Source organism: Motacilla alba, chromosome 3, assembly GCF_015832195.1.
Source record: "Motacilla alba alba isolate MOTALB_02 chromosome 3, Motacilla_alba_V1.0_pri, whole genome shotgun sequence".
NCBI lineage: Eukaryota > Metazoa > Chordata > Aves > Passeriformes > Motacillidae > Motacilla > Motacilla alba.
Genome location: NC_052018.1, coordinates 55,141,645 through 55,160,650, shown reverse-complemented (window position 1 = coordinate 55,160,650; position 19,006 = coordinate 55,141,645). Strand labels below are relative to the sequence as shown.

Here is a 19,006-nt window from a genome sequence, read left to right as displayed (position 1 = left end):
ACTGCCATGCTGATGACTGCCTACACCTAAAGCTGACAGATACTCAGATCCGAGGTTTTTTCTCTTATCTAACCCCTGTTTGAAGTATAATCGTTTTTTCATTGAACAGGACCTGGAGAACTTGTCTTGTATTTTGCTTCCAGCAACAGTCACACAGGAAATTTCAGTCTATCTTGGTATTGTCACCTCGCACCTTTTGCAAGACTAGTTTAACCATTTGAGATTAACTTTCTAAAAAGTAAATCTGAGCACTTCATGGAAGAAAAATTTCTGCAGAAATTCTAAGACTATTATAGGAAATGAGTCAACAATTTTATTGAGATTGAGATGCAGAAAAACCATGTGTATTCATTTCTCAGCTGCTTTTGTAAGACTTAAACCAATGAAAGTTTGCTTTATGTGATAAAAGTACATCTAAGGCTCATATAAATATTGTGCCTTCAAATATAGGTACAATTATAAAATATGAATAAAAAGTACAGTGGGATCTCAGCTCTTATTTGCAACCTGCAATAACTATCCCTTTTACAATACTTTACAAATTCTTTGAAGTCAATATATAGAGCATTTCCATTATTTTATCTCCACTGTTTTCCCTGATACAGAAAGTTCTGGGATTTTTTTTCCAGTCTGATAACATGGTATCTATTTCAAGTAAGAGTTAGCTCAAATGTTTTCAATTTTCTATTCTTTTGAGATACTAGCTAAAGGGTTTAATCAAGGCTTAGATTCCACTGTGTTCAGACTCTGTAACTTTGTACACACAGAAATATTCATCACTTCAAAAAGACTGACTCTGCCAATGTTGCACAAGAAATCTGTGAAGAGCAAAGCACTTATGAAAGACCTGAATTCCAGTTTAAAAAAAAACCAAGCTACCTTTACTTCATCTTTCCATGTCAAGAAAATACAAATTAGAGTATGCAACAATCTTTTCTAACGTTCAAATTCACCTAAAGGGGTCATTCTTCAAAAAAAATATCCCAAACAACTTCCATGGATGTTGAAGCCAAGTTAAGGGAAACAGAAAGCTGCTCATGATGCTGATTACTACTGATTTACTGATACTACTACTACTACTACTTATTTATTTGTTTGGTTGGTTTTGTTTATTTCCTGCTATATTGATTGCCCAGTCCCAGGATTGGTCCAGACTTACAGGTAAAATAGTCCTTCGGAACATTCTTTGCTCGAATGCGAGCTGCAGGCCCAGCATACAGGTAGAAATCCACCTCTTTGAAGTAATTAGTCATATATTCTAACTGCGTGCAGTAGGTCTTCTCCATCCCTAAAGGGCAACATAGAAACAGTACTTTTTCATATGGCAAGGAAGATAAAGTGATTTATAAAGTGGATTAACACTACTAAGCCCACATATTTCACACAGGAAGAAAACAGTGACTCAGTAAAGTTAACTTGAAAAAAGAAGTATATACATTACCATGATCAGCTAAAACAATGAGGTTTACACACTTGTGCAGATTTCTTTGTTTAAGTCCATCCATGAGCATCCCCACTGCTTTATCTGCTTTCTGTAAGGCTTTGATTACCTGTGAGATAAACCAGTTACATCTGAGATCCTTAAAGGTTGAACTTTTTGCCTTCATGCAAGTAAAAATGCAATACTTTTGGGTTACAAATTAGCAAACACTGAAGTACAGCGCAAAAGACAGCTCTGAGGATTTTTCCAGGCCATGTGCTTCTAAATATCACATAGTAACATAATTAAAGTTCAGTCTAAATATAAATATTAATACTTTTTCTATTAGTATGATCTGAAATCATAACATTAGGCTCAACTACAAGCAAAAGTTCTTAACAAAAAGTCATAAAACAGCCATGGCAATTTTTCATCTACCATTCTTTTCAGATCTATAAATTGGCTAAGTTCATATTACAACACAATTTGTAGTGCAATTAAGTATAAGAAAAATATAGAAACTACTTACACCAGCACTAACTGGTCCAAATGAATGTCCAGAAGAATCTGGTTCTTCAATATATAAAGTGTATATATCAGGCCTTGAGTTAGAAATAAATAAGAATGGAACATAATGAAAATTTAGAGGCAGCATCTAAAGAGAACACTTTGATTTGAAAAAAAGCACTATTAAATGACATTTTAAAAGGAATTATGAATAACCTCTTTAAACCTTGACAATGGTCCATACAGCAAATATAATCATCCAACTCCCTCTGAGTTGTTTTTAACAGGTAACCAGAAATCACTCTGGAAAAATTCAAGATCTCAGACACCAGAGCAAACAATCCTTTTTGAGATGTAAATGGAACTACCATCTGAAAGAGCTCTTCCTGACTAAGCAGTGAGACTCTAGAGAGCATGCCCTAACTGCAAATACATTAGGATTTTATTAGCAAATTGTCATATAAAATGACAATAAAATATTTCATTTCTTTACACGTCACAAAGTTAACACCACGATCAGCACTGACATTTACTTTTCATCCTGAATTACTTAATGCAATTACTTTCATGTATTTAACCTTTCTCGTGCAATAACCTTCATATAAAATCTCATCCACACACTTAGAAACTGAATCAATGTTTCCACACTTAGAAACTAAATCAATGTTTCCTACAGGACACGCACCAAGAAAAAAGACACAACAATCAAATAAAACTCATACAACAGTACATCCTGTTCAGATATATGTTCACTTTTTAATCTTTTGTACCTACAGTGTTATCATAGCTATGATAAGATACAGAACAGGCTTCAGTTCAGCAAATAATCATTTAAAATGGTGAGGAAGATTCCATGTTTCACAAACACCAATATAAGTTTCAATTGCTAAGCATTAAAACCTTTCTAAGCTATAGTCTCACAAAGCAGATAGCTATTACAAAGTATTACCTCTCAGGTTGGGCATTATCAAGCCACTTCAGTATTCCTGAAATCCTCTCTTCATATGGAATTGAACTGAAAAGAAAAAATAAATAAATTAAAAAAGATATGATGTTAACAAGACTTTCTGACTGGCATTTCTATTTCCTAGATACAGAGAAAGTGTCCATATCAAAGTCACAGATATGGAACTAGGAATGATGCATTTTAACAAGGTATAGCAATTAAGAGTAAAAAAGAGTAATAAAATTATTACTCTTCTTTTTAATTGAATGTAAGTCACTTTAAGTGGTAAATTAGACAGACCCTGATTTTGGAAACACAAACCTCTGTTGGTGGGACTACTCATATATTTAAAAATACATGCAAAAATAAAAGGTATTTTAAGTTGAGGAAATAAACCTGAAATACAAGGTAGAATAATTTTTATTCTTTCCAGCATGTATAAGCCTCGGACTTTCATATTTTAAAAGTAATAATCCCATCAAAGTCTTTGTGAGATCATGCTTTGTTTCCTTTGAGAGTATTCACCCATTAAATAGCTCTGCTTTCCCTCAAAGTCATGCACAAGCTGTATGTTAGTTACTCGCAGTACTTAGGTGTTTTCTGAGTACCAAGCCTCACTGAGTACCAACATCACTGCAAATTCTGTTATCTATAGAGACTTATGGTTCTATGCTTGCTTTAGATTATCTTCCTCAAGAATCATGGAAAGTACACTGCAATCATCATAATAATCAAAATCTAGAAATAATTTACTAATGTCAATGCCTTCCATAGCAAAACAAACAAACTGCAAGAGACACAAACAAACAAACAAAAAACCCAACAAAAATAATGCTACGAAAACTATGAAGACAATTGGTACTTCACATGTGCAACCTTTGAATGAACTAGAAAAAAACATACAAAAACTATGATTCAACAGCTGTGTGCACATTATCAAACATGCAAGCAAGACCAGAGGAAATTTAGAGCCCCTCTTTTTCAGTTGGTTCCCTATCCAGCAGTCTCTCCAGTAATTTCTGTCTCCCAATGCCTCTTGCCATGGCTTCCTAGTTTGTGTTTGTTGTCTTGGGCTATAGGTTATCTGTAAGCTTATTCTCAAGTGCAAGTATTTTTAGAGTGCTATATAATATCTGTTGATTTTATGCATGGAATTATGGCAATCATTGGTGCAGCTTAGCAGTGGCTACTAATTATTTCCAGGATGCTCTCCTAGTGTTTTGCATTTGGCTAAGACTTCTAAACTGTCTAGGAGAGCGGATATACAGTACCCTTTGACTTTCTCATTGTAAATGCTCTTAATGGTTTTGAAATTTTCAAGTATTTTTGGTCATTCTGTGGCATAACCAGGACAATGTGACATGGCACTTAACTGTCAGACTTGTTTAAAAATCTTGTATTTCATTTCTTTCAACAGTCAAATAGCAGTTTGGATTTTTGGAGTAATCTGCAGGAATTTATACAAGCTGTGTCAGACCTTACCCGTTGTATATGGTGTACAGGGTGGGGTATTTTCCCCCAATTGGAACATCAGAGCCTGGCCAAAAGAAGGTGCCTGCTTTCAAATTTTGGGACATTGCTGTCAGCCAGACCTTTGGGTAAAGATACAAACAAATGATTTTTTTTTGTCATCACTGGAGGACTTCAGATCACAAAAGTAGAAATATGTGCTTCAAGCATGCGTACTTCCTTCTCCTTTCACAGTCACCTAATGACCATATCTGACCTGAAGTTTTGTTTCCTACATGCACATTCTGAAGAAAAACTAGTAGCATGGAAACCATGATGTTGAAATTTCTGGATAGTCTCAGCATAGAAAAAAACACATAGGGGTTTCTATAAATGGCAATGGGCAGTGATGCTTTTTCCTGCGGCAAACCCCAGGATCACGAAGATGGAAGAAGCTGCCTTAGAGGTATTCAGACTTGGCATTAGGAAACATTTTATTACACATACAGCACAGGAACAAGCTTCCTAAAGTGGTTGTTGCTGCCCTGTGCCTGTCAGTGTTTATGAGGCATTTGGACAACACCCTGAAAAATGTGATCTAAACGTTTGGGCAGCCCAGAGTTGGTCGGGCAGCTGGACTAGATGATAACTGTAAGTCCATTCCAACTGAAATATTCTGTTACATTAGTTTCATTTTGTTTTGTATCTCTTTCTATTTCAGATACGGATTCTAATTGTATGACTTTATTATAAGAGGGAATATTTATATTAATCCTAAATAGTGCAGCTCTGGTTGTGTTACAAACTTGTAATACTTCAGGAAAAAAAAACCAGCCCCAAAATCTGGATATTTGAGTATATTATAAACATTTCTATACAGACACAGGTACACATTTAAAAATGTATATTAAGTAAGTATACTACATATTGCATATATTTAGGGGTTTTTTCAGCCTTATTATTAGAGCTTGATATTACTAGGAAATTAATAATATTAATCATAACCATTGGTACAATTCAGGGTTGTTATGAAATGTGTCATATGTTATATACAATTGACTTTTTTTTTCAGAAATTAAGCTCTTTGCTACTCTCTTCCTTGCTTTCAAATGCCTGGACATTTGCAAATAGATATGTGTAAATAGATGTAATTAAAAAAACAATTTCATTTTGTAGCAAGTCATCAAAAGACAAGCAAAAATAAAATACCCCAAAAATCAAATCATAGTGAAAATTTACTGTGGCTCCCTGTGGCAAGAAGCCCATTCCAGTACTAGATGAAATATTTCAGTCTTTTTTTACTAACTGCCACATTGAGTGAAAATTTTAAATCTCAGAATTAACATTTTAAGAGTCCTTTTACTTTCATAACAAGCAAACTATTTTGTAGGCAGCCTATAATATGAAGCCTACAGGTTAACTAGTACTTTCTGCAAATATATTGCACAGTTTTTAATTTTATTCCCTTTTTCTTTTGTTTTATGATATGACACAAATCACTCTGGACATAAATACTGTATGACAAACAAACCTACTGGTTGCCCTTTCCACCATGCAGGTTTGAATTTTTCCTCCCCTGAAAGTGAGAAATGCGCGTTCAAGCCTACATCATACATGTTGTTATCAATGATACCATGAGATTCTGGATACAATCCCTGTAAAATGAGAATAAACAAAATAGAATGCTTAGTCCTGAAATCAAATGGACCCTAAACTATGTTTCAATGCACACTGCTACAGAGTTGCAATTTTTAAAGAAATTTCTTATCTTAGAAGTAGAATGCTTTCCTAATTCCCACAGATCATCTTCCTGCCAATGAATTCAGCATGCCCATCAAATTCCCTTTTCAATATTTCCTTCCCAGCCCAATTAAAACCTGATGTGCTACAGATTAAGTACCCTGTATTTCATGTAGCTGCATGTCAGCTGCCAAACCCACCCTAACAAACGCTATCATCAAAAGGCTGTGTCCTCACCCATGATCACCCACATCCAATTAAACTGACAAGGATCAGGAATAAGCAGCTCACAGGCCAGGGCGAGATGCATAGCCACACAGATCATGCCTGTATGTACCATCTTAGTGTCTCTATCTCTCTCTGATATCTATAGCATGAGTTCCCATGTCCCACAAAAAGGCGCCAAAAAATCCTTTCTGTGTTATCTAGATAAGGAAAAGGAAAAACAAAAATTCTCACTTACTGTGACAATAGTATAGTGGTTTGGAAAGGTTTTTGTGGGGTAAGCAGCTCTCATGTATTTTGAATGTGTGCCACACGTTTCTGCAACAGATCAGGGTATTAATATACATTTTCTTATATTTTTTTTAAACTGAAAACTAACAGTCTTCAAAACAAACAAAAATCACCACTATCAGTTGATGCAGTTTTAGATGGAGGAATGTCACTCCAAAACAAGACTCATACAATCCTGGTGTCTCCTTGTGAACTAAGCCTACTGTCCCATTGCAGTCAGTGGACTTGGATGCCCAATTCATCTCTCTAAAGCCTAGAGGCCTAAGGTCCTTTGAGAAATCTTTAATGATCCTGTCTGGCCTTCAGATGCTCCTCCTCCATCCTCCATTTATTTGGATTGGTCTGCCAAAATGGCCTAGCTATACATATTTATGCAACGAGACTAAAGCCTGAGGTCAGACCCAACAAGACACTCTGCAGAGCTGATTTATGACAGGCAGGGAAAGACTCAGTTGCTTAAGCACTGGAGCCAGGTGCCATTTGGAAAACCCTCTGATGTCCAAGACATCTGCGTGAAAGTTGACAGTTTTGATGCAAATCACTTTGAGATCTATGTTCTCCTGACACAGCTGCTGAAGGCCATGGCACTCTGAAGTATACCAAAAAGATAGATTAGGGCAACAATTTGTCCTGTGGCACCTTCTGTCTGTGATTGAGCTGTCTTGTCCTCTAGGCTCTTGCACTATGCTGTGCAGACTGTACTAAACAAAAAGGCACTGACTTCAATGAGCATATAATCATCTCACATGCAGACATCTCCAAGAATATGTCTAAATGCAAGTGTTCTGCCCTGGAGTGAATCCCACCCCAGGTGTCCTCCCTGTATCTCCAAACCTTGCATTACTTTTCATCAGTCAAAGGTTCTCAGCACACAAACATCTGTAATGTCTAAATCCATTGTAAGATTCAACTTATTTACCCACAAAACAAATGCATGAAGACTGGCAGATGCCTTAATGATGTTTTTACATCTAACTCACACAGACAAAATTCTATATTAAGCTATAAACAGATGATTATTTCATTCATGCTCAAACACACTTTTTTTTCATTGATGTAGAGCATTTCAGCCAAAAAACAGAAGCTGATTTTAACTAGGCAATCAAAACAATGAAAGTGTGAAATCTTCCAACAAAACTGTTCCAATGTGATACAGAAAAATAAAAAAGGCTTAAAGAGTGTTTGAAGAATGGCTGAATAATTGAATAATTGAAAGATATGAGAAAATCAGCAAAATTTTCAATGGATTTCTCTTGTACAATAAAGGATCTATATTCATAGTGTACATATTCTATAAGCTTGATTACCTTTACTAAAAGTTCTAGGTTAAAGGAGTTAATAGAGAGGAAAGATTTTATGCTACCAATCAACACTACATTTTTTCTTTTGTAAAGAAAGAAATTTCCCTTTCCTGTCGATTTCTGAGAAATATAAGCATGAGTGTGCATAAACAATTGCTCAAGTTGACCACAAATATGAGCAATGCTGAATTAGATTGGTTTTTGTTTCAAAGGATTTCTTGGGAAGATAGACATAGAATAGTATTCATTCGTTTTGCCAGTTTGGCATTCCCTTTACGCCTTGTTTCAAAAGACTGGAACTGACTACTGACTTCAGCATTCATGACTCCTTCACTGATTCAAGTTCCTTTCAGTCAGAATGACATCAGAGAATAAACAATTAGCCCGAGAAGTCAGGTTTGCACATTAGTTCAAGCTCAGGTTTCTGGATACTCTCATTATTCACAAACAAGATTGTTAACTATTCCATAAAATGTAGTACTTCATGACACACATGTGAAATTTTCAAATTAGCACAATAGAAACATAATGTAACATACTCAGGACTGATACAAATACTGTCAACTTAAGACTTTTGTTGCTGAGAAGAAATTACTAAATATGGAGACATTTTGTTTAGGTACAAAGTGTCTGGAGATCTGAGTTCTAAAATATTCAGGAATTTTAACAAAATATGCACTAACAGTCTCACTTTTTAGAGCGCCTTAAAGCACAAGCTAAAGATCTTCAACTTACTCTTCCTCACAATATTCAGAAATCCTGGAAAATGGTTACTTGAGCCTTACTGAAATAATGTCAACATACTAACAACTTAAAATATCTGACTTGAAAAAAAATTTCCCCATAACTCAATGCATTATACTTCAATGTTACACTCCTTATCAGCTATTCAGCTACTTTTTAATGCAGTACTGAGGGTGCAGAAAACGCTTATCTGGAACTTCTTCTCAGTTTTAAGAAGTATTTAATATATATTTATATATATATATATTTATTTAATAAATATATTTAATCATTTTATCTAATAAATATATTTAATATATTTAATATATATTTTAATATATAAAACTGTATTTAATAAAAAGCTGCTGACCAATATTAGAGGCCTTGTTAAAGAAAAAAGTCATGTTTGCTGTGCAAATACAAGAAGCAATGCAGAATATATATAATAATGAAAAGATACAACTGATGAGAGAAATCTGGTTTGTGATTTTTTTACTGCTGAGCAACACATATGCATGACAGTAGCAAAATCGACCAGAGAGGTTGCATGCAGACTTTGAAAGACAATAGTCAAAGGACCCTTGGTAACTTACTGAGTTTTTCAATATTTGGCAGCAAAGAACTCCAAGTTTCCAAATATTCTGCTCTAAACCCATCCATTGAAAAAAGGATAAGTGGTGGGAGAGTAAATCTACAAGAAAATATAAATTTATCATCATAAAGAAGTTTGGAGAGTTGGTGACTTATTAAGATTTCTAACAATATAAATTCAGCTTTTATAAGCAGGATCTAGAGTATTCATATGCATCCCAGAATGAATAACACAGTGTGAGATAAAGAAATAGTTCAATATTGAGAGCAAATAATAATAATAATAATCCTTCTGGTAAGAAACCAGAGGAGGAATAAAATACAAGTAATCATTTCAGTAATAATATTTTTTTTAAACTTTCATATTGACATCAGGCAGTAATCACTATCCCAGTTTGTTCTTATTGACAGTGGTCTTTCCAAAACAGAGAAGCACACTAGCATTGATATTTTGTATAAAACCAGTCTGCATAAAACATCTTGCTGATTTGAATCTGAAATTAAACGGATCTTTATATTGCAATGCAGTGTATAGCACTTAAAGAAGCCCACTACTCCACTACTTTCCAAGCTTTAGACTATGAAACTGTGTTAACTCAGTAAGTTATTTGTTAACCTAAAATGTGTACTTTGATACCTATTTTGGGAGGTGCATGCAGGAACCCACAAAGAAGTCACAATACTAATGGTCTTACTGTTATAATTAAACTAGATGTGCAGTAAAATAAAATAAAATAAATTATAATGTCACAAATACTATAACTGAACCAGAATTGAATTCATCTTTCTTCGAGGACAACTTTTAAATGCTAGTTCTGCTTAGCCTCTACCTATGATTCTGAAATCCCACACAAATAGTAAAATTTTTTCAGCACTTGTAGATATACAGCTACTTCATAGCTATCTTTTAAATACACCTTTCTTCCTGCAAATAATTGGAGCAAAAAAAGCCCCAAACAACCCTGTTGCGTAAAGAACTGCAATCACAGATTCTATCTGTTATTACAGACTGCATAAGGTGACTTATCTGAATTGTCAAAGATACAATATGGTAACATAAAATGGACTATGAACAATTTGTGATAAATGAACACTGAGATAACTATAACAATTTTCCCAGATCTTTGCAAACTGAATTTCAATCTGAATTTGAACTCCTGTACTCTGCTCTAAACTGTAAATGATCAATGAATGACAAAGGTTTTAAAAAGAACAAACATTCCTAGACACAAACCATTTCTACAGAATATTCCTCAGGGCAAGGACTTTACTCTCCATAAATATGAGAACATGTTTCAGAACACTGGAGTATTTCTGACCATCGCAAAGATTTTATTTGCTAAGAAAACAAATTTATTTATCTTACCCATCTGGACATTGAGGAGTTTCAACTGATGTGCATGGTTCTTCTACCCAAGATGTTTCACCTAAATGGAAAAAAAAAATACCGAGTTAGCACTGAACTCCCCCACCACCACGAAAAAAATCAGATACCTGGATGATCTTTTTAAAGCTCTTCCTGTAACATTTTCTGCTTCAACAGAAATCTAGGGCTAAAGACGCCTTTACTTTAGAAATAATTTGGTGCAACCTAATTGTTTCAAAGCCTGAAAGGACTAGCGCTCCCAACTGTAAGTGAAAACCAAAGAACATACGCTACATAGAAGAGCAAAGAAACAAAATGAAGAAGAAAGCACAATGAAAGCTTAGCCTTTTATTGAGTTTTAAATTAAAAATATTCAAACTGCATCCTGTCCACACTGGGCTACTTATTCCTTTTTTCTTTTCTGGGTACCACTGACGCAGTTAGAGACAAGCCCAGGGCTCTCTCTTTAGCCCTTTTCTTTCTGTACATTGTGGTTTAACCCCTTCTAGCTTTAATCTGCATTTAGTTACCAACTATAATTTTTCAGAAGTTGCCTTAAGATTTACCGCCTCCCACAATGCAAAGGAATTCTGATAATAGATACCATGTCACCATCATACTCCTCAAGTGTCATTCCTGCGACTGAATTGTATCTGCCTATTCTTTATGTGTTTATCTGGAGCAAGTATGAAACAATTAGCCATGAACAAAGATACTCAAAGATAAGTAAAACATAAGAAATCCAACCTAAAACCAGATTTGTAATAAAAAGGATGGGAAATTTTAAATTACAGATGACTACTACGATATATACTTCAGATGGTCCCCATCTATTTTTGGGGGGGAAAAAGGGGAAAAAAAAGAAAACAGGAAACAATCCAAAACCCCCACATGGTATACTTCTGCAATATCCAAATCATTCTGTCTATCTCATGAATGACACAATTCACAGTGTTCTGCAGAAACGGTGTTTTTCACAGTGACAAATACCAAAAGCTTCATCTCAAAACATTAATTTTTCAAAATGCCAGTCAGACTCTGGTCTTGAGAAACAAATTCATCTACCTTTATATTTTCAATGTTTGCCCATCTATTTCATACAAAAAAAAATATATATATATAATTTTTTTACCTTTGCAGATGCTGTAGTAATTTACACAGCAGTCTTTTTTCTGCAAGCAGTCATCAGAACAAGAACAGTAACTTCCAGGTATTCTTGTCTCACCACAACGGACCTTAGTGCACTTCCAAGATCGGGCTGAAAATTAGAAGGAAAAAAACTATGATTCAGTTCATAGAACTTAATGTGAACTTCTTTTCATGGAAATCCTTCAAACAGGTAAAGAAAAAAAATGTTATTTATATGTAATGTTTGAGTTGCTTTAGAAGTTTGCTCTGGAAAGAAAACTCAAGATTTCATTTAATGCAAAAAGCCTATTGAACAGTAACACAGTCATACAAAAATTTATTTTACAAAGGTATCCCTAAAGTCATGTCCCTCAAAGCCTTCCATCTTTCCAAAAAGATCTAGGAAAAACAAAACAAAACAAAACAAAACAAACCCTGCAAAACAAGCAAACAAACAATCAAAAAAACCCACTTCATATTTCTTTTACAGAGGAGAAAGAGAAGCAAACTGATCATTTTCGTGCTCTTGCACATGAGTTGCAGCAGAGAGAAAAAAAAAAATAGAAGTAAGGGCTGAAGTAGGCAGAAAAAGCAATAAGGATGAAGAAATAACTGTGCAGCTGCTGGGAAAGGAGAGACAGTAACTGGAGAGGAGCCTGGCCTCAATGCAGAACCAGGCTACTCCCCTGAAGACAAGTGGACCCACTGAGGTCTGCATGAGGCTGGAGAGCACAACTGACTGGGAAACATCCCCTTATTTTCAAATGCACAAGAGGTACCAGCACAACAGGGTTGCTTCAAGGGCCCTGCTTAAAGATAACCCAGTATTCCTGCTCATGCTCATCTTCAGCTTTGTATGTGCCATGAAATATGCACGGCAAGTGCTTTGGTTACTCATAAGGGACAAAAATACAGGGGTCTGATTTGAGAAAGATGCAGGAAGATTTTGTGTCCTGCCAGGTCACCGTTACAGCTCTCTAGCCATCTGATTACAGAGGCAGCTTGACTTTACCGCATCCACCTGAACAGGAAAAATACTGTGAGGCTGAGAGAGCCCTGGAAAGGTTGCTCAGAGAGGTTGTGGAATCTTCTTTCCGGGAGACATTTAAAAGCCACCAGGACATAAGCCATCAGAGTGTGCTCTAGGAGCTTGCTTGACCAGGGAGGTTCAACTAGATTACCTCCAGTGGTCCATTGCAACCTTAACTATCCCATGATTTTGTGATTTTTGTCACATTTCCTCCCCTAGCAAATGTGGCATGACTTCTGTGTATCTGCATAAACATGACATTTACCCATTTTCTATTACAGTCACGTGAAGAAACAAATTCAAAATAAAATGGACACCAGTGAGCACCGCCTGAAGGGGAACTTACTTGGCTCCACACAGGTGTCCTCATAGTCCCAGCAGCAGTCCTGACGCTCCTTGCAGCCGCTGTCGCACTGGCAGCCGGGCATATCTTTCCTGTGTGGCTCGTTGCACTTGTGTCTGCAGCTGACTGTAAGGAGAAGGCAGCAAGGCTGAGTGTTTAGATAACCCTGTCCCATGTAGGTCAGGCAAACAGATCATGGATATGGGCTGCAGGGAGAGATGTGCTGAATAAATTCCCAAATGTGACTCCCTAGCCATTCTTCAATATGGTCATCAGCGCACTGGCCAACACGGTGGAAGCAAGGCTGTAGGAATCCCTCTGGGAGCTGAAGGTCTGACAGCTGTTGGGACCATGCTGGCCCATAGCCTGGGGCAGGGCTGTTTCTGCAACAGCTCTCTGCAGGACCACTGGCACAGGAGGCAATGCCAGGGTGTCCCACTCTGCCAGCATGAGGAAGGGGAGACTGGCATCTCCCCTGCTCATTTCTCAGTCTGAAATAAAAGAGGAAGAGTGATTCCCACTTCGGATGCTCTGTAATAGACCTGCACAGGACAGAAGCTCCCTCAGGGCAGGGTGCCAGAGCCGTGGGGACTCCCCAGAGGCAGCTGAGCAGGGACCAGCAATCAGGAGCCATCCCACCACTCCAGCCTGGAGCAGGGGAGCTGAGGCAGCACAAGGGCAGCCTCACACCAGGCACTGGGCACTTCCATGATGACAGGGACAGGTCAAGGTTGTTGGCCTATGGGTGGGACTGGCTCAGCAGGACTCACGGCAGGGCAGGGCAAGGCTGTGGCAAGCTGAAGACCATCCCTGCTGGGTCAGTGCTTGGACAGGGGAAGTGGCCCTTAGGCCCTGGGCAGGATGGGCACAGCCCAGGGGAATCTCTTTCCTGGAAACATGCAAAAGCCATCTGGACACAATCCATAAAGCTTATTGGAGCACTCAAGACTCTGACAATATCTCTGCTATTTTATCATTATCATATACCTTAAAAATCTGTAGGTTGGGCTGTTCTAATTAAAGCAAAGTTAAGGGTCCAAATAATGGGCCTGGCATTGAAAGTTAAGACAAGTATTCCACAGCACAGCTCTGACACTTTTGAGCAGGGTGAAGGGACAACTCTGGGTCTCCTGAGGACACCTGAAGAAAACCCCAAATCTCCAAAGATCACTTGCAGTTCCGCACCAGCCTCCACATTGACAAGCCTTGTAACCACATTGTCTGTACTCCACTTTGTAGAGACAATGCAGAACTAAAATAATTTTCAAATTATCAAAACCCAATTAGGGTTCCATTTCATCTTATTTGCTAGGGCCCATGCTATTGAAAGTCTTCAGAAGGGTCTAAGACTTGATGAGCTACTAGGAAAACAAGTACAATATGTGTTAATTAGCAATGAGAAATATGCAATGAGAATGTGCATCCTTGAACTCCTCCAGAAGGGATTACTATTGTTTTAGAAGGGATTACTATTGTTTTGATTCTAAAGGAAGTGTTTTATTTAATTCACAGTGTGTTGCATTTGTTTGCTCTCACCTAGACTGACCCCCTGACATCAAAACATTACTTTTTTTTTCCTAACTAAAAAATACCATTCCACTGAATCAAGCCACTATCCCTTTTTTACTGTAGCTTTACAGAAACCCAAGTTTTCACAGAATATTCATAATCTGTTTTAGAATCAGCCTCCTGAACTATGCCAAATATACTGAAGATGATCCAATGATATTTCTTTCACAAAATATTGTTTAAGTAATAATGATATATAATAGGATAATTGCAATAATTATGTATATAATTATATATAATAGGATAACATATCTCAAATTTTCAGGAAGTGTTAATGTAATAAAACTTCCAATGTGCCATGAACTAGGTTTCACACATTTGGAAAGATTCAGCAAGGCACTTGGTGGTTTAGGGTAAGTTTTTCAAGTATAGATAGTGAGTGTTCAGCTTTTATACAATCAAACTCTAAAGAATTTTGCAAGAACTTTATTTTCACAGATGGTGACTTTTCACAGATCATTTACATTACAGTATAAAAGAGCCTTTGCTGAATGCCTTTGCCAGATCCAGATCATTGGCAATTATGCTGAAAGTATCATAAACATACCTTGCTCCTGGTTTCCACGGTTGAGTCCTAGTCCTAAACCTAGTCCCAGGGATACAACCACCAAAGCACACAGCAGAACCTGTCACACAGACACAGGGAAACCAAGGTTCACAACGCTGATAAATTGTTATGTTTATTAGAAATTAACTCATAATAATATTTCTATGAATGCATGATTTAAGAACTAATCATTTTTCTGAAGTACTTCATCCAAAAATTGAGCCTGAAGATAGGAAAGGCACAATAGTTATAACCTTAGAAGCTGAGGTCCTAATGCTGCACTTTCAACCTATGGCCAGTTGTGATGTTGTAATTGGGGAAATCTTTACTGGAGAAAAGAAAGTAGGAAGTAATCAGTGTATTTATCTGTTTTGCATGGGCTTTGCCTATACAAACAAAGGCGATCACTTTTATTTATCTTCTGTATTTACCTGATATGATCATGAGGATTTCTCAAGAAATTTAGCTGGATTGAGGCTGCAAGTGTAAAATTTTCTCCCACATGCCAGTTTCTTATAATACGTCACCTTGTTACTAAGGTGAGAGGAAATTGGAAGGAGACTAACAGCTTTCTTTTGTCTTCTGCCATTTCCAGGAATCTAACAACTGATTCCTGGAAGTACTAAGGTTAAAAATAAAGTCCAAATGAGAGAGAATTACTCTCAAGCTCAGTATAATTGTAATGGAGCCTCTTATCTGAGACTACAGCAATTTTAAGGAACTGAGAACAACTGCACAAGCATCCCTTATCTTTGCTGCTGCCTGTCCTGCCTTGCAGGTGCTGGGCAGAAGTGTGGCAGCAGGGAGGGCTGCTCAGTTCTCAGGTGTGGGTGTACAACTGATTTATTTCTCTGGCAACACCAAACACTAGCAATGCCATAGTTACTTCCTTCACACTTTCTCCTTCTCAATTTTACTTTCTTCCTGCTGCTTACTCACAGGTTTTTGTACAGATGTACCTCAAAAGGAGTGGAAATAGGATTGGTGAGAGAACTGGATGAAGGAGACAGATGGAATAAGGATGTTTGGAAAGATTGCCCAATGCAGAAATGCTGAAGTCCCTTGAAGAGACATCTCAAGTGTGAAGGCAGCAGTTTAATCTTACTTCCAGTCAGCAGGCTCTGAGAATAAGGGTGTTGACCAGCACTCACTCTTTCTGGGCAGGGAGGATAACACTGCCAAGTGTTTCACTGAGCACAGATAAGCCTAATCACCAGGGCATGTACTTTTCACCTCAACGACACTATGGTTTAACCCTTCATTTTGATTAAAACTCACATTTTTGAAATAATATACAAATAATAATATACAACTCACATTTTTGAAATAAATTGATACAAATTGAAATAATTGAAATAAATAGATCCTACTAAATTGAAGTACAAATTAAAATACAACTACTACAGCAACAAACATTCCCACTTCTGGAAGTAATAAGACAGCTGAAGTAAGACCCAAAAATTCCTATCAGGTATACAGATAAAACCATGCATTTATTATAACATTTACATAAACACCCTTGATTTTGGGACATTTATTCTTGAGGTGAAATAACTGTGGGACCACCTATTTAAATTCTCAGGCTTTCCACAGCTAACTTCTTTGACTAAATTCAGAATTACAACTACTTATTCTTAGAAAAGTTGTTCCTAGGGCATATTCTCTATTTGCTGGAGGACTTACAGTGTGACTCCTATTCTCTGCCTAAAGTTTCAGGAAGAAGTTGCCAAGAAACTATTTCATGCATTAGATTTAGCAAAATCATAGATTGTGTGGAATATTAACAGTTTACACCTCCAATATGTAGACTGTGAATTTTGTATAAGCAGGCATTTGAAAACTAGTGCATCTGAAAGAATGAATATGTTTTAGGATACTTAAATTTCTCACTTTACTCTTCCAAGTACCTCTTGAAGGTATAATTTACTTTCCTTTATAGTTATGCAGTTTTCCCACATTCCTTCACATGACTCATTTTTAACTGATGACTTTAGAAAAAATACGTCTGTTATTTCATCGTCTTTTTTTTCACAATTTCCAGTATTTCCCTCATATTTTATGCAATCCTTGCACAATGCAGCATTAAATAGGAAATTGTACTATGTGAAATTGTTCTGATGACATAGAGTTGAAAAGTATAATAGCTTGACTCTCTTTTTTATAGCGCTGTTTTCAAAATTAAGTTGCAAGTTTTTCTAAAATCAGTATTTGTATTTTCTCTAAATTTCAATTTACAAATGCAAGAGCTTGTGCAAACATATATACATATTTAATGCTTGTTTCTATTGTGGTCACAAACAGAAGATACAAGAAAATATTTTAAAAACTTAACAAAAAGCCTATACTTTATTGTTTACAAGGCAGCTGCATAGCTCTTAAAGCCTCAGGGGAGAGGTGAAGAGTTGACACGATATTTGAGATGTGGGACTGACAATACTGTGTTTCATTAGACTTTTCCCATGCCTTGCTTCCTGAGTGTTTTTTGCCAACGACTTGCCTATAGGTTCTGTTTTGTTAATGACAAATATAAAGGTACAAAAGTAAGCAAAAAGAAAGTGTGGTTGCTTTGGCCACAAACACATCAGTTTTGAAACAATATCTAAAACAATGTATCCAAGCAATGTCTTCACTAGGCAAAAGATCTGTCAGGTTAATGAAGTACAACAAAAAGTGCCAGTAAAAAAATTGCTTCATAGGTACCAGAAGAACTTTAGAAATGTGCTAGTGAAGCTAGTGCAGTTTCAGTGACACACTCGTGCAGTAAAATTTTAACTACCAATTACTAAGCTACCCTGAATGATTATATTGATACAATGAAACTTCAAAAAATCCTGCAGATTTGAGAACTGTTAAAGTAACAGCATCTACTTACAGCACAGATGACTTTGTATTTCAAGACGGTTTTTTTCTTCACATACTCTTCTGATTTTAAAGACATCTCCTCTGAATATCCTCTGTGATCCTTGGTTATATCATCCTCAAGCTCCATTTTGTCGAGATCTGCCACTTGTCTGCGCCTCCTGCCTTCCTCAGCCCCCCCAGCTGTGTGAGCTGCGAGTGAGATGCTGCTCCTTCTTCAAGAGTTCTAGTACTTTGCTCATAGGTCTTTTTATGAGATCTCAGCTCTTGCATCCGTGTTAGGTTTGCAGGAAGCCAAAGCAAGCAGGAAAACTACTCTGAAAGGTCAAAGGCTGAAAAACATTTATCTGTGTTCAGGGAACCTGACTGTTCAAGATAAGAACGACATTAGGCAAACACTTGAGTGAAGATTAGAATTAAAGTGTTGCAAAGCAATAAAATGCTAAAATACTCAAGTACTCAACTATTTGGCGAAAAGCTTGTCATCCAGAGAATTTATCCTCAAAGAAAGTGTTAAGTATACGAAACCAGTATGAAAGGAGACGAGACGGTTTCTTATTTCGCGTTCTTTGTCACGCCTATGCATTCAGATCTCTTTCCTTATTTAGCATCAGAGGATTTCTCCCTGTTAGTTTCAATCCATCTTTGTCTCAACTTCTTTCCCCTTCTTACACCGCTTTTTTCCCCAGCACTTATAACTGTGCTAATTAAAAACAAATTGTATTCAGCCAAATCAAATTCAATAAAAAATAAAAAAGATTTGTTTAAGTACAATTTAAAATCTATTTGTTTTTCAACTTGGTGGTTACTAGAAGGATTGGCTGTTATGAATATGTACCTTCAAAGCCTACTAGGACTATGATGAATATGTAACTATTCAGATGTTGATTTGATTCCAAATTTGAGCATCACATGAGCTGCAACTTATAATAATCAAATTTATAACGTTTGTAATTATGTTAAAAAAAAAA

General features: G+C 36.5%; 1 protein-coding gene across 1 annotated transcript in view; it reads right to left on the bottom strand.

Annotated features, from left to right (window-relative positions):
* Positions 1 to 18,342, bottom strand: part of ENPP3 (ectonucleotide pyrophosphatase/phosphodiesterase 3) — a 35,375-nt gene extending 17,033 nt beyond the window's left edge. Inside the window, exons 1-13 of the mRNA XM_038130982.1 lie at positions 18,049 to 18,342; positions 15,177 to 15,255; positions 13,064 to 13,186; positions 11,692 to 11,817; positions 10,560 to 10,620; positions 9,196 to 9,293; positions 6,526 to 6,605; positions 5,858 to 5,977; positions 4,356 to 4,465; positions 2,877 to 2,942; positions 1,950 to 2,022; positions 1,442 to 1,550; positions 1,160 to 1,288 (exon numbers count right to left, since the gene is read on the bottom strand). Coding sequence (XP_037986910.1) covers positions 1,160 to 1,288; positions 1,442 to 1,550; positions 1,950 to 2,022; positions 2,877 to 2,942; positions 4,356 to 4,465; positions 5,858 to 5,977; positions 6,526 to 6,605; positions 9,196 to 9,293; positions 10,560 to 10,620; positions 11,692 to 11,817; positions 13,064 to 13,186; positions 15,177 to 15,255; positions 18,049 to 18,165 — 1,291 coding nt within the window. The 5' untranslated portion in view covers positions 18,166 to 18,342. The remainder of the gene's footprint in view (positions 1 to 1,159; positions 1,289 to 1,441; positions 1,551 to 1,949; positions 2,023 to 2,876; positions 2,943 to 4,355; positions 4,466 to 5,857; positions 5,978 to 6,525; positions 6,606 to 9,195; positions 9,294 to 10,559; positions 10,621 to 11,691; positions 11,818 to 13,063; positions 13,187 to 15,176; positions 15,256 to 18,048) is intronic.
* Positions 18,343 to 19,006: the final 664 nt, after the last annotated feature.